At 42.8% G+C, this 14,032-nt stretch overlaps 1 protein-coding gene across 1 annotated transcript in view; it reads left to right on the top strand.

The window, feature by feature from the left end:
* SLCO4C1 (solute carrier organic anion transporter family member 4C1) overlaps positions 1-13,301 on the top strand; it is a 490,988-nt gene extending 477,687 nt beyond the window's left edge. The window contains exon 13 of the mRNA XM_069226038.1: positions 13,134-13,301. Coding sequence (XP_069082139.1) covers positions 13,134-13,258 — 125 coding nt within the window. The 3' untranslated portion in view covers positions 13,259-13,301. The remainder of the gene's footprint in view (positions 1-13,133) is intronic.
* The last annotated feature ends 731 nt before the right edge of the window (positions 13,302-14,032 follow it).

The following is a 14,032-nucleotide window of genomic DNA, read 5'->3' as shown; positions in this document are numbered from 1 at the left end:
CCCACACTGCCAAGTTGTGCCATTCCTGACCTGAACCTTTGGAATTGGGCCTGAAATTGCTCTGCCAGAACACCTGTGGACCCAGCAGGACCGACATATATCTTCTGCTGCATGGTGAAACCCCAAACAGAACTGACATCATCTCTGCTGCATAGACTTTCGTGATGTGAGGACTTTGCATGGCAGCTTCGCAAATCCATTGGAACTGCAGTTCTGCAGTGCATCCCCTACAAAAGCCCTTGCATTGCAAGCCTCTCTTCGATGGGATCCTCAATAATGATGCAGGACCTCGTCACTCCTTGGAGCCGACACATCACCACCGCTGCATGGCGCATCTTTGATGCAGGATCTCACACCACAGGCTCACAGCCCCTTTGAACTGACACTTCTCCTTTGCTGGCAAGGCAAACCACGGGCCCAGTGGTGCGCATCCAGACTACATCTCTCTATGTGTGGGCACTCACAGCCACACAAGAACTGCTTGATCTCCGGTGAGACTGAAGTGAGGAGGTGGGCCAGGCAGGCAGGTCTGCCTTACCTGGTGGCGTGAAGAGTTACCCCATCCAGCTCTTGTGTCACCCACCCCGGGGAAGTAGCTTGCAGTGACGCCATCTCCCCTTCTTTTTCTCTCCTCTCCCCCACCACCACGACCATAGGCTGAGCCACATTGCAGAACGAAACACTCCCATCCCCTGTTGAGGCAGAAGAAAGAGGGGGGGAAGACCATGCTCTAGAGGGGCCTTCCACCAGGCCCAAAGGACTGCACAGGCTGCAAACCAGCACTGAGGGAATAAAGAACACATGAAGCCAAAAGACCGTAGGGAGACAGAGGCTTCTGTTCACTCCGCCCCCCCCAAGGCAGGCAGCAGTACCTAGCACCCCTTCACACACAGCCCAGAGAAGATTTGGACCCATCGCTGACTTCAACATGGTGGTCAGAAAGGAGGCAGGCCAAACCAACAAAACACAATGGACAAAAATGCAGTCCCTGCAACCTCCCAGCATGAAATGGATGTGAATCCCACGGACCCAGACACGGAGTCCAATGCTGTTGTGGCAAAGCCCGCTTTCAAAGAAATCATGGTAGCCATCCATGGGATCAAAGAAATGCTGGAACCTAAATTAGACTCCTTTGTGGTATAAATGTCCCTATTAAATAGATGTTAACAAGATCAATGACCGGGTAAGAGATACACAGGCCATGAAGATGGAGATTGCGGACTACTCTCTGACACAAGCTGAGTTTTATCGCAGAGGGTCAAAACTGGCACCTCACTACCTCTGAGGAGGCCTGGGGATGGTTGGAGGGCTGGTGTCTGGCATCCCACAAACATAAACATTCAGATCCTGGAGGTGTTAGCGGACACAGTGGTCTGGATGTTGAATGCCACGCAAACTGTCTGTTTAGTGGAGAAGACCTGGGGCTGAACCGAGGACCACTGAGGCATGATTCCGATGACAGTGATGATTAAGAGGCCTGTATACATTGCAAATTCATCTGTGACTTGTATATTCTATGCAAAGGTTGATGGATTTGTCTGATCTGCACCATTGGTTGTATGACACACCCTGAGTGGGGGCAAACACACACACATACTAGGGTGAAATGTGTTGGCGACTTTGCCTGGTTGACTGAGGCCTACTCCAGTTAAAAGTTGTACTAACATGTTTCTAGGGGTGACAGAAACTCTAATTACATATATATTTATATGTGTATATTTATTCTGCCAAGAAACCACCAGATAACTTTCCCAGTCCTGAGTGCCTTGTTACTGCAATCGTCAGTGAGCATGTTAATTATGGGGGGGGGTTATAATGCAGTAATGTCAGATGACATGGACAAATATTCGTCTGCACAGCCATCCAGGACCAAAACCATACTAGCCTCCTTTATGAAGGCACTTGGCCTCAAGGACACCTGTTGCTGCAGTTAAACATTTGGCCAGGGGCATTTGTAATTATTTGCAACTTTTGGACTAATGACAGGTGAGTATTTTGACATAAATGTGGGGTTGGTGCATTCGGAATTGACATTGTGGGACGCCTTTAAAACAGTACTCAGAGGCCAGACATACTCCTTCATTGCAGGAAAGAGGGAAGGGCCTACTTGAAAACTTAGAGGGTGAATTGCAGAACTAGAGAAGATGGGCACGGGTGGTGAGAATTGGCCTGCCACACACACTCATAGATTGAAACAAAAGGGAATACATGGACCTACCAAAGAGGGTGCAGAAACATCCCAAATTATCCTCCTCTATCATGTAGGAAACAAGGCTGGGAAATTATTAGTATGGCTGGAAACGTGGGACCAAACACAAAACTGGGTGTTTCGAATAACAAATGACCAGAGGGAGACAAAAACTATCTCTGACAATATAGTGGAGGAACTTGCTACGTACTACACAAAGCTCTACTCAGCAAGTGGGCAGAATAAAATACAAGGCATTCATGACTTTCTCCGGGATATTAAAGCTCCTAGGCACTCAGAAGAAAATAGGCAAATCCAGGATGGTGACTTCCAGCCCAGTGAGATTGATCAGGCCCTACGATTGCTCAACTCAGGGAAGGCAATGGGGCCTAATGGGCTCCCCAATGAGTTCTATAAAGGACAAGTGTCCAAATTTGGACCCATCTGTTAAATGTGTGGAAGGAGGTCAAATCTATGGGCCAACTCCCGGTGGATCAATGCCAGGCTACAATAGTGGTAATTCACAAAGAACGTAAGCCCCCTGACCATTGTAGCTCCTACCTACTGGTCTCTCATGAACGAGTAAATTTAATTCCTTGCCAAATTACTGTCTAAGAGACTCAGACAGGTGATTATATCCCTGATCCACCTGAATCATTCGGCATCATGCCCAACAGGCTTAACCTCCGATGAGTTTTTGGGATATTGGCGAGAGCAGCAGATGACAGGATGCCAACTATGTTCTTGGCAATGGATGCCTCCCTGGCATTTGACACTCTGGACTGGGATTACATTCTTGCTGTGCTGAATTGGTTGGGTTTGACCCCAACATCAGGGGGTGGATATACCTTTTCTACTGGGGTTTGATGGCCTGGGACAGGATAAAAAGGGTGATGTTGCGCGCATTCAAACTGCATTGAGGAACTAGGCAGGGCTGCCCAATCCCAACCCTGATGTTTGTCCTGGCCATAAGCCCCTTTTCATGTTGACTAGGGGTGATCCCTTGGTGTGTGGAATTGACTTGAGGGAGACCTGGGAGGAGCTTATATCTTTTTAGGCAGATGATGTTCTGTTCTTTGTTATGGATCCCCTCCCTCACCATTTTCAGACTGATGGAGATCCTCTTAATTTTCTGCACATACTTGAGATTCACAATTAAGTGGCACAAGTCTCTTATGCATTTTGGCACAAGACCCAGACCCATCCTTCAGGGTAGTGCACCCATGCCGTTGTTCGAGAGGGGATTTAAATATTTGGCAATATATTTAACAAAATACCCCAGCTGTTTAATCAAAAAAACTAACCCCTATCCTAGAAAGCTTTCCAGCTGATGTTCAGCATTGGCGATCCTTACTGCACTCCCTATTGGGCAGAGGGTTGATGTTCAAAATGATGAAACTGCAGAGGATGATCTACTCCCTTTAAGATACACCTTACCTGGTCCACAGGGAGTTTTTGCTCAGGATGGAGGAAATACTTAGTCTCCCCCTCTAGAGCAATGGACCACCTTGTATAGCTCTCCAGAAATTAAAATGAGGTATATATAATGAGGGTATAGGCCTGCCTGACATACAAGAATATTATTGGGTCACACATCTCACAGTAATTAATGACTTGGCATTTACGGCTGTGGAGCCAGAGAGACTGGCCTTGGGGCGGGAGGGCTATGAAGAGGCATTATACAAGGCTAGTATCGCACAGAGGCTACTCGTGCACACAAAATCAGTAGTACATATCTGGAAGGGGTCCACAGCCTATCTGGGATGGAGGGGCCAACTGATCCAAATTATCCCGTTATGGGTAAGTAACATGTAACCGAAGTGGGAAAGCTCCAAGGTTTTGCAAAAAATAAGGATCTTATTGAAATAACTAAACTAGTGGATGTATGGAAGAGAGATGTGCCACAGTTAGAAAATTATAAATGCATCCAGATCAGATATGCCCTTGCTGCACACATCCCGAGGGGCAGGAAAATTGAAGAATCCTCTCCATTAGAGGATCACATTCTCTCTAATCGTTTGTGTGAAGGGGAGATCTTACTAATTTATAGAAAACTGCTCTACAATGCTCTCTGCAGCTTAAAGCTAAATGGGAGTCGGCGGTGAGGGAGCATTCAAAGAAATTGTTATTAAGTCAGGATCTGACTAGTGCAGCTCCACATACTACATTGCTCCTACTATTTCCTTTCAACTCTTCACACCATGGGCAGATGCCCTACAGAGATCTTTGTGAAGGGATGAGGATACAAACATATTGGACTGCCCTTAGGGAGATAATGAGGCTACAACACAATATCTCATGCCAGACACAGCTGAATGCTGCTTGTTGAACGTTTGGGGAATCAATTCCCTCACCCAAGTACACCAAACTTTGGCTGTACCTGGGCTTCGGAGTAGCCAAAAGAAACATAGCTTGAAAGTGGTGGGCAGCACATATTGCAGATGTGAAGAACAATATATGTCTTAAATATGAGGAAAACCATTCCTATGGATACCAATGGTTTTGAGGTACAAGAGTAATGTGGGTCATACAATTGTTGAACCTGCGGATAGACCATGAAGAGAGAAAATAGAGGATTTGGTGAGGAGGGGAAATACAGTTGGTAACACTGGAGAATCTTTGTGAAAAATTGGGCTGTTGGTTTATTGGGATATGAGCCCTGCGCAATCAATAGCCACAATCCCTGGCAAGGTGAACCACAAAAAGTCAGTAAATTGACCTGTGCTTAACCCGGGGTAGCCTGGTACAATTAGCAGTCAGGCCTAACTTAGAAGCAATGTGTAAAGTATTTACGGAGCAAACAAACAGTACTAAAATGAAAACACAACCCAAGAAAAATCTCACACCAATTTAGAACAATAGAGTAAATTGTAATACATTTGCGACACCAAAACACCAAAAATCCAATCAGTAAAGGCAGAGTTATGTAGTTTTAAGGTTTTCAGTTAAATCGAGTGCTTAAAAGACCAATGTGCCAACTGCAGGTATTAGGTGAAAGTAAACAAATATAGCTGACTGCGATGGAGCGTGGGTCATGTAAGAGAAGTGGATTGGACCCGGCCAGCTCTTGCTCTCAGACTTTGAAGAATTTACAAGAAACATGTTCTGAGAAGGTAAAGTTCAGCACAGCAACACTTCAGGCAGTGTCCGAGGAAGGAGTTCCATTGTTGTGGATCTGCTGGACAAAGTTGCAATGAAGATTTCTATATAGAAGCACCACAACCAATGATCCAGAACTTGTCGGATAGCTCCTGGGGGTTCAAGACTCACTCAGGCTGGGTCCAGATGCGCGTTCAAGATGCTGGGAGCCTGTTATGTCTCTGTTGCTCTGAACAGGAAGCCAGCAAACTAGCTCGTGGAGTCACTCTAGTAGCCCTGGGTTCAAGTGAAGGACTGGGGCTCAAACAGCAGGACTGGCCTCTGAGGGTTCAAGACAGGCTCAAGGCAGAAAAGCAGTCATTCCAGGTGCAGCAGCGCAGTCTTGTGGAGTACACAGCAGGCCACAGCAGCAGGCAGTCCTCTGAGAGTGCTTCCACAGGTCCATAAAGTAAACTGAAGAGTGTGCCTAAGGGCCCTATTTTTATACCTGGTTCCTTCTTTGAAGTTGGGGGAATTTCTAGACATTTTGCTTTGAAGTGTTTTTAATTTCATGACTCTCCTGCCCTTGTTCCAGGCTGGCTGCTTGAACAATGCAGTGGTGACAAAGAATTGGAATATGTAAGCAGGGAGGCCATCTGAAGCATGAGTATAAGATCACGGTATGAGTAAGTGGGGTTTATGGTTGGAGGAGACAATGGAAGCATGTCAGAAATTAGCAAGAGTCCTCTGGTGTTTCTACTGTATGTGTAAGTGCAGAGTGTCATGTAGTGAATAAGTTAGGTTTAAAGTACTTAAGTATTATGAGGCAGTGGACAAGGTACATGACCGTGTTGATCCTCAAATAATAAGTCAATGGTGCTTCTTGGGTGGAAGGGAGCCAAGAAAATAGCTTTGAAGGGGCAAAGTTAGAGGTAGGTGCAAACAATGTAGGGCATTTGGTGGGTAGCAGACCTGGCATTGTAGGAAGTTTGATCGGAAGTCCTGCTAAATTCCTTTTGTGTTTTTTACAAAGTGTGTGAGTAAAGGTGGCAGGATTGGTATTGAAGGCAGCTGCGGCAAATATCTTTTAAATCTCCTTACGATGCTTAGTGGAGCAGGTCCTTCTCCACTTAGTTTAAGGCTTTAAAGTATCTGTGAGTTATGGGACTCCTAGGGGGCCCTGAACACATTTTTGTTGGGGGACCTCCACCGTTTTGCTTTATGCTAGTGCAAATGACGTCGCTGTGATGGCAGGTAAAGTGTAGAATATAGGCAAGGTCAAGGGGTAACATGTAACAGTGGGTGTTGAAAGCATTGTATTAGGCCTTCTGATTTAGATAATATAAGTAGGATCAGAGGAAGGTATATTATCGGAGAGAATATCATTTTGGAGAGACATGTGGCAAACACAGAATTTATGTAGTGGACAAATTCTAAAGGAGTGAAAAATAATGTTACCTTGCAGCAGGCAATGCTTTTAAATGTGAAAGATAATAAATACTGTACTCACTGTAAAGATCACATTATTGTTCAGGGGAAAGAGGTTCCTTTCTTTTATCTTGTTATACATTCAGTCTTTAGATAGAAGGACATATCAAGTGCCCTCTAAGTTGAAAAATATGTTCACTGCTCCACCTGCTAGAAGATGCTAGGTCTGCCCATGTTCGGGTGATCCCTTGGGTGATGTATCACTCCAGAGATTGTTTTCCCTTATGTGAAAACCATTGTCAATTCAGTCATTTTGGTATTGGTTTTATCTCCCACAAATTTATATAGGCTATCAAATCCCTTTCAGGGGGACATGGCACAAGCAGGGGCTACTGGGCCTCTCTCTGATATCCCGGGGTTCATCCTAATATGTCTGTGCAAACTGGTCAAAATAAAACCCCTTCATCTCTTGTCTCTCTGTGATTCATCGCATAGAAGCCAACTTAACACAAGTGTCCAGTACATCTCCATGCCATTGACACAGATGAAAAGGTCTGGTCATGACTATGGACTCACAAAATATGGTATATTGTCACCACCACTTCATGTACTTAACTCCTGACAGGGAATGTTCAATAAGGTCATGTTTGGTGTGCCCTTCTAGGTCACAGGACAATTCCAGGACCTTGCTCATTTTAAGGGACTGACCTAGGCCTCAGCACACATACTAGATTAGTGTGAAAGTAGGGTGCCAAAATCAAAAAACACAATACCAGATACACACATAGTTGTGCATGTAGGGCATGGAAACACAATTGTACACAATGCAATTGCACAGTCCTTTTCCACATAGGCCATAAATACCCCTCTAGTCAAATAAAATGCCACCACATTATAAAAATCCACCTATTTACAGGTATATAGTGGGACCTCTCTTTAAAGTAAAATCTTCGAAACACCCACTGATATACAACTATAAGTCTACCTGGATAATTATCCATTTCTGAACTCTAAATAATAAAGTTTATGTTCAATGAATGGGACTAGATGCCCTTCTGAAACTAATGCTGGTTTCATAGGCCTACTAGTTCTCTGAAACCTGTCCACAAGCTTCACTAAAATCATCGATTTGCTCCTGGATGAATGTCTTTGGTCCGTATCAGATTACCGACTCTTCAGAGAAATGTTTTGGGTCTTTCCTGACAGGGAAAAAAAATGCAGGTAGTAAAAATGAGTCTCTTCAGCTCTGAGTTGGCAGACACTACATGTGGGATCCCTCAAGACCTGCTTCTGTCTCCCTGTATATTTAACATGTACTTGCAGTCACTAATGTCATTGATCCCAGGTAGTGATGTTACACAGATCTTAGTTAGGTTCACAAGAGGCAGGATGGCTTTGAGCCCTTCCTGCTCTCTGTTGGATCAGACAGTAGGAACAACGGCTCAAGCTGAATACCCTCTAAACTGATTTAATCATCTTTAGGGTTTCCTGTCAATCCTAGAAGGACATCTACTTTACTGTATACCCTTAGATTGATTACACATAACTGCACACTTCTGTCTAAATTAAAACGGTTTGTAGTCTTAGACCATGGAGTGACCAGTGTACAAAATGTTTTTTCTTGTATTGAACTATGATGAACCTTATTCCTGCCAAATGAGGGCCATTCCTCGGGAGCCAGTGTCAACTGAAAATTGGATTATTGCAATGGCCTGAATTTGAGCATTGGTTCCGCAAGAATAGTGTCTCCTAATGCACAGCATGTAACCTACACTTGTAAGGTTGATAATCCATCAAGAAATATAAACTGTTGTTGTCTAATTATTTCATGCAAAATAAATTGTTTTATTTAAAGTGTATGTCTACAAAATCACAATGATTACATTTTTGTCCCAATGCATTTAGGGGAGAATGTGTTCAAGAGAGGGCTCTCAATCGCAAAAAAACATATCTGGAAATTGAAAGCAAGCAAATCACATATTTTTTAAACAACTGATTAATGGTACAATCCAAAAACATTTTAAACATTGAAAAGTTTGCACTGATAATTAGACAATATGACTGAAATTCAAATTGTATGGACCTTAGATTGTGCAGGTAAAACAAACAGCTTAGATTGTATATTTTGAACAAGCAACACTATTTATCATGGTGAAAAATGCACATTTCACGTTTGGTCTTGCTTCGCAGGGGTTGGCTGCCTTCGGCCGCACCATTTGCCCAAATTTCCCTATGGATGCTAACCCCTGCTGCACACAGCGCTCAACCATGTGGAATGGGTGCTTGTCGCAAACGTCTGCAACAAAATGTACTTTTAGGCTAACAAAATTAAAGACACTAGGGCCTAAGGGCCAGGGAGTGCTGACTCTGCTCCCTTATGTGCCTGTTTTTTGTGTGCTTTTTTCTGTACAAAATATAGGGACCAAACCTTACATTCTGTATGGCCAGCTGTACCACAGATGTAAATGTTGGAGCCAGCTAATGAGAGCCTTCAGGCCTGCAGACCAGATTTTGAATCTGCAGACCTAAAATGGACTACAGGAGATGAAGTTCGCTCATCCTTTGTCAGACAATGAAATTTCATTATTTTTATTTAAAATTCTGGTCCATGGACAGTTCACAAACTAACTATCCGTATATCACTAACGTTTAACCCTTGGAAAGAAGGCCTTTGGCACATTTTTGTAATGATAATTTTTTGGAAGCCATTGAAAATGTATGCACATAACCTAACAAAGACACTTTTCTAACTATCGGTCTAGTTTCATGCTGTCTTTGCTGTAAAAATTTTCAGCATTGTTTTTCTGTTCTGGAGAGCAAAGTTTCCTTTATAAGGTAATAGAAGAAACATTTTTTTACCCATCATTTTATTTTTCCCCCAAACAGACCTGCACAAAACTTGCCATGCTTAATATAAACCTTGAAACTTTTTGATTTGAAAGTTTCATACATACATATCTAACAACACCAAAGTTATTAGCAAAACTAACAACACCTTTTCAAAGAAATCGTTGCCCATACGATAACTAAAGAGTCGCTATTGTTGACTGTATATTGCAAGCATAGCTTCATAGATGTGCCAAGACAGTCAGGCCAGTTGGCACTGAGTATGTTTATAAAGTTTTCCAACCTAGTAGGTGTAGTTGTACACACCTTGTAGTTTAAACCAAGGCCCATATTTATCAAGGGAGTGCCAGGCTGATGCAAAACCAAGTGAGATTTATGAAGCCACTCACGTCTGCCCTGCATGGTTTGATAAATCTAGAGTAAAGCAAACAGTGGCGGCTTCCGCAAATCCCAAGGGGAGGGGCGGGCGGGGGGATGTAGATGGGGGAAAATAAAAATAAAAAATATTGAAAAAAAACTGACCTTCACGGACTCCACCGGCTGCCTCGTGCTCCTCTTCTCTTCTGGCATGAAAGCAGCATCAGAATTGGTCTGAGCCGCTTGCACTGCCCCTCAAACACAACCCTGGGCTATGTACAGTTTCTCCATCCTGGCTGTTCAACACAGACGGGTTGGAGAAACCTAAGTGCGCTTGTGTGTGCCTAGGACGGTCTGCCAAACACACATGTGTACGTAGGTGCACTCACTCCTTCTCCCCCTCCCCTCTCTTTCCTCCCGTGGCCCTACCCACCCCTCCCTGTACATGCTGCTGGCTGAGCCAGCAGCTGTAAAATAAAGCAATAATTAAATATCATTTTATTTAACAGCTCCTGGCTCTTAGAAAGGGGGGGCGACACTTCTTTGTCATTGCGAAGGACCTGCCCCTGTCAGCAAGGCAGCTCAAATTGCTGCCTTGTGTTACTCTGCAGCTGGGAGTCGTTCCATGGGTGGAGCCCGGGTATTCCCATGCATCCTCTGATGGAGTTTGGCCATTCCCAGATTCCAGTGATAGAGCTGGCAATGCATCAAAATGCTGCTCCACCCCAGGTGAGGTTTAATAAGGAGAAATATATTTTCCCTTTCCCTCTTTCCTCTTTTTATATGTGCGTCTCAGGATTGTTTTTGTGTAGGAAGGTGCTCCTTCTGGCAAAAAAACAATCCTGCCTACAATCTTCTTGCCTACAAAACGACACAAGGGTGCCTGTGTTGGTGCTAGGCAGCCAAAAGTGTACCAGAGCTAGAAAAGAACATGAATGCACATATAATGGTAAATATGGCAAATTTTTGCCCTTTCACTTTTACACAGTGCAGCAAGGAGGCTTGATATGTTGCACTCCATGAAAGACTGATGAATCTACCTCTAAATATATTCCAGCAGGCCCCTTCACCATTGCATCATCACATCTATAGGCAAAGATCCACTTATGGTAAAGGCATGAGAAATAAGGGTTTTCAACATTGATCTCCCCTGGTGTGCAAAATCTAACTTTAACTTCCAGATATTTAATACAGCTTTCTAAGACATTGAACATTTATGATTAATGAGCAATGCTTTCATATCCAAAACATTTTCTGCTGTTTGTGTGCCGCTCATGTCATTCTACATATGTCAAATCCATTACTGATTGCTTCCAATAGGCCTGGGAGAAACTGTATTTATGCCTCAGTAATCAGAGTAAATTCAGTATTTACACATTACTCTTGTAATTCGAAATTACAGAAATGACCTGCTTAATTCCAACTTGAGTAATTAAGTGTAACGTGGTGCAAAATCCTATCACAAAAGCAGAGGAACAGTGAACTGAGAGAGAATGAGTGGCTGTTGGCTGGATCTGTTCATGTCCTGTAGCATTTAATGCTATTGTCCTCGCATAAAATGCATCTTGGAATCAATTTTTGAGGCAAGTGTGCATTTTGCACTAAAGAATAGCACTAAATGCTGGAGTATGCCTATCACACAAAATAATGCATAATTAAGAGTAATATTGTGATAATTATGAGTAATTATGTTAGAGTGAATTACACCAGCTAAGCCCATCCCATATTTATGAGAGCTTTGTGTCATGCTTGCACCACATAACATGATACATGTGTGAGGCAAACCTCTAAATCAGATTTTGTAAGCCAAGCAAAGCCACATTGAGAGGCTTCACAAATCTGGAGAAATGCAACACAGCGCAAATTGCTGCATAGTATTCCTCTGCACAAGGGAACATTCCATAGGTGTCCATAGGTGTTGCCTGGGTGTTCTATTACAACTCCCATGGGTTTTGATGCATTCCCAGATTTACAAAACCTGGTAAACCTTTCAATGGCTTAATAAATCTGGATTAATGCATCACAGGACAAATCGCTGCATTGCGTTACTCTGTGCAAGAGAGGCGTTCCATTGGTGGTGTGTGGGTGTTGCCACGTTTTTTAGGCATTCCCAGTTTTAATATTTATCTTTAGTTCTCCTTGTTACTTTCTCTTTCTATTTGTGCAGCATTCTGCAGCACAGATAAATAGAAGAATATGCCTCAGAGGATTGTTTTTTGTGCAGAAAGATGCCCCTTACTGCACAAAAACAATCCTGCATGCAATGCAGGTATCCTTGCACTGTGGTGCAAGGGTGGCTGTGTTGCCATTAGGTGACCCATTGTGCTCCAATAAACAGGAAAGGACAGGAATACACTGGATGCCTTAAATACAGCACATTCTTGCCCTTTCCCACTGATGCAGTGCAGCAAGGTGACTTGCTGTGCAGCATTGCACCACTTTGTCATATACGTGGCCCCTAGAGGCATATTTAAGAAAGGTGGTGCTGCACACAGTGCAGCACCACTTTTCTTGCTCCCCTTAGTGCCCTCCTAAAGCCACCATTTGTGTGCCGTTTTTAAAATACTGTACACCATGGTGGTAGTTAGAGGACTATCATCAACATTTTTTATGCTAGTCTGGCGCTTTGGAGGATTAGTGTAAAAAATGAAGATGCTAATCCTGCAAAGCACCCAGCAGCCCATTATAACCAATGGAAGCCTCCTTTTAACACCTGCTCTGAGCAGGCGTTAAAGGTGCCGAAAAAAATGACGCAAAGAAATCTCTTAGACACACCCCCTTTGTATACATTATGCCTGGCACAGGCATCATGTAGCGCAAAGGGTTACAATGCATTGCACCACTTTGTAAATATGGCGCAGCGTTTTTGGCCTCCTAACGCCACATTAGCATAAAAAGAATTATGTGAATGTTTTTAGAAACCAGTACGTTAGTATTTGATAGAGAAACAGCAACATGTCATGTTTGCTATGTTCCTAGAAAAAAATCAAAGGCAAATGTCCTGGAACTGAACATTCTCTGAATGGGCTTTATGGCCAGGATTCTAAACTTTTCTCGATCCTCAGAAAGCAGGTGCTATAAATTGTTTGTAGGATTTAGCAGATAATAGTTAACAATAGTTAACAATCAATGCAATCATTTCCTACTGTCAAATGAGAGTGCACAGTGTTAAAATGATATTCGAATATGTCTGTGAATACAACATCCTTTACAGAGTGTTCTTTTTTATTTTCAGGTGCCGTTTGCAAATGTGTCACTATTTTGTTCCTTATTTTGGCATTTTGTCTTTACAAGCCTCCACCAGAGAAAAGCCTAAGACCGGGAGAGAACAACACTTTTATTGCTACCGTGTCTACCTGAAACCTCATGAAGGTGTTGAAAATAAATATTGAAGTACATCACATATTAATTGTACTTTTATGAATTTCAGATGTTGACGGCCTACTTACTTCTGCATAAACTCATTTTAATTTAAAGCATTACTCAATAAATGGGAACAGTGTCCCATCATCGACTATAAAGCTATCCCTAAATAGGTTTATGATACGATGCTCTTGGAAGTTTCGACCTCAACAAAGCTCAGTGGAATCACATTTGCACAGGCATCCATGAAACCATGTATGACAAATTTTACAACCCACCATCTTCATATCACCTACAATTATTTTAATATAATTTGATGTATGTAAACAGTATTCAATGTTTGTTGTATAGTTTGACTGTGTTGATGAAAGTGAGCTACAAATATGCTTAAAATAAAATGTATTCAAAGATACACATTCACTGAAGTTGAATACAGTGATGGCCACAAAACCCCACAATTAACAAATTCTTCCATTCAACATTATCTATTCTAAAAGAGAACATATCCAATGACAAAGTGTTTTTGATAAGTGGATATGCTGGACATGTATTAAAAAGAGAAAGCAAATGTTGGGGGCATGTTTACTTATATGTCACACAATGTAGTCAACAAAAAAGGAGGCTGCGCTGAGTTGCATGAAAGGGAGACAGCAGAAATGCACAATGGGCCTTATTTATACTTTTTTGTGCAAAACTGCACTAATGCAGTTTTGCACCAAAAAGGTTTACACCGGCTTGCACCATTTTTTAGCACCAGCTGGGCACCATATT

Source organism: Pleurodeles waltl, chromosome 1_1 (assembly GCF_031143425.1).
Source record: "Pleurodeles waltl isolate 20211129_DDA chromosome 1_1, aPleWal1.hap1.20221129, whole genome shotgun sequence".
Taxonomy (NCBI): Eukaryota; Metazoa; Chordata; class Amphibia; order Caudata; family Salamandridae; genus Pleurodeles; species Pleurodeles waltl.
The sequence above is the reverse complement of the archived record's forward strand: the minus strand, read 5'-3'. Positions and strand labels throughout refer to the sequence as shown.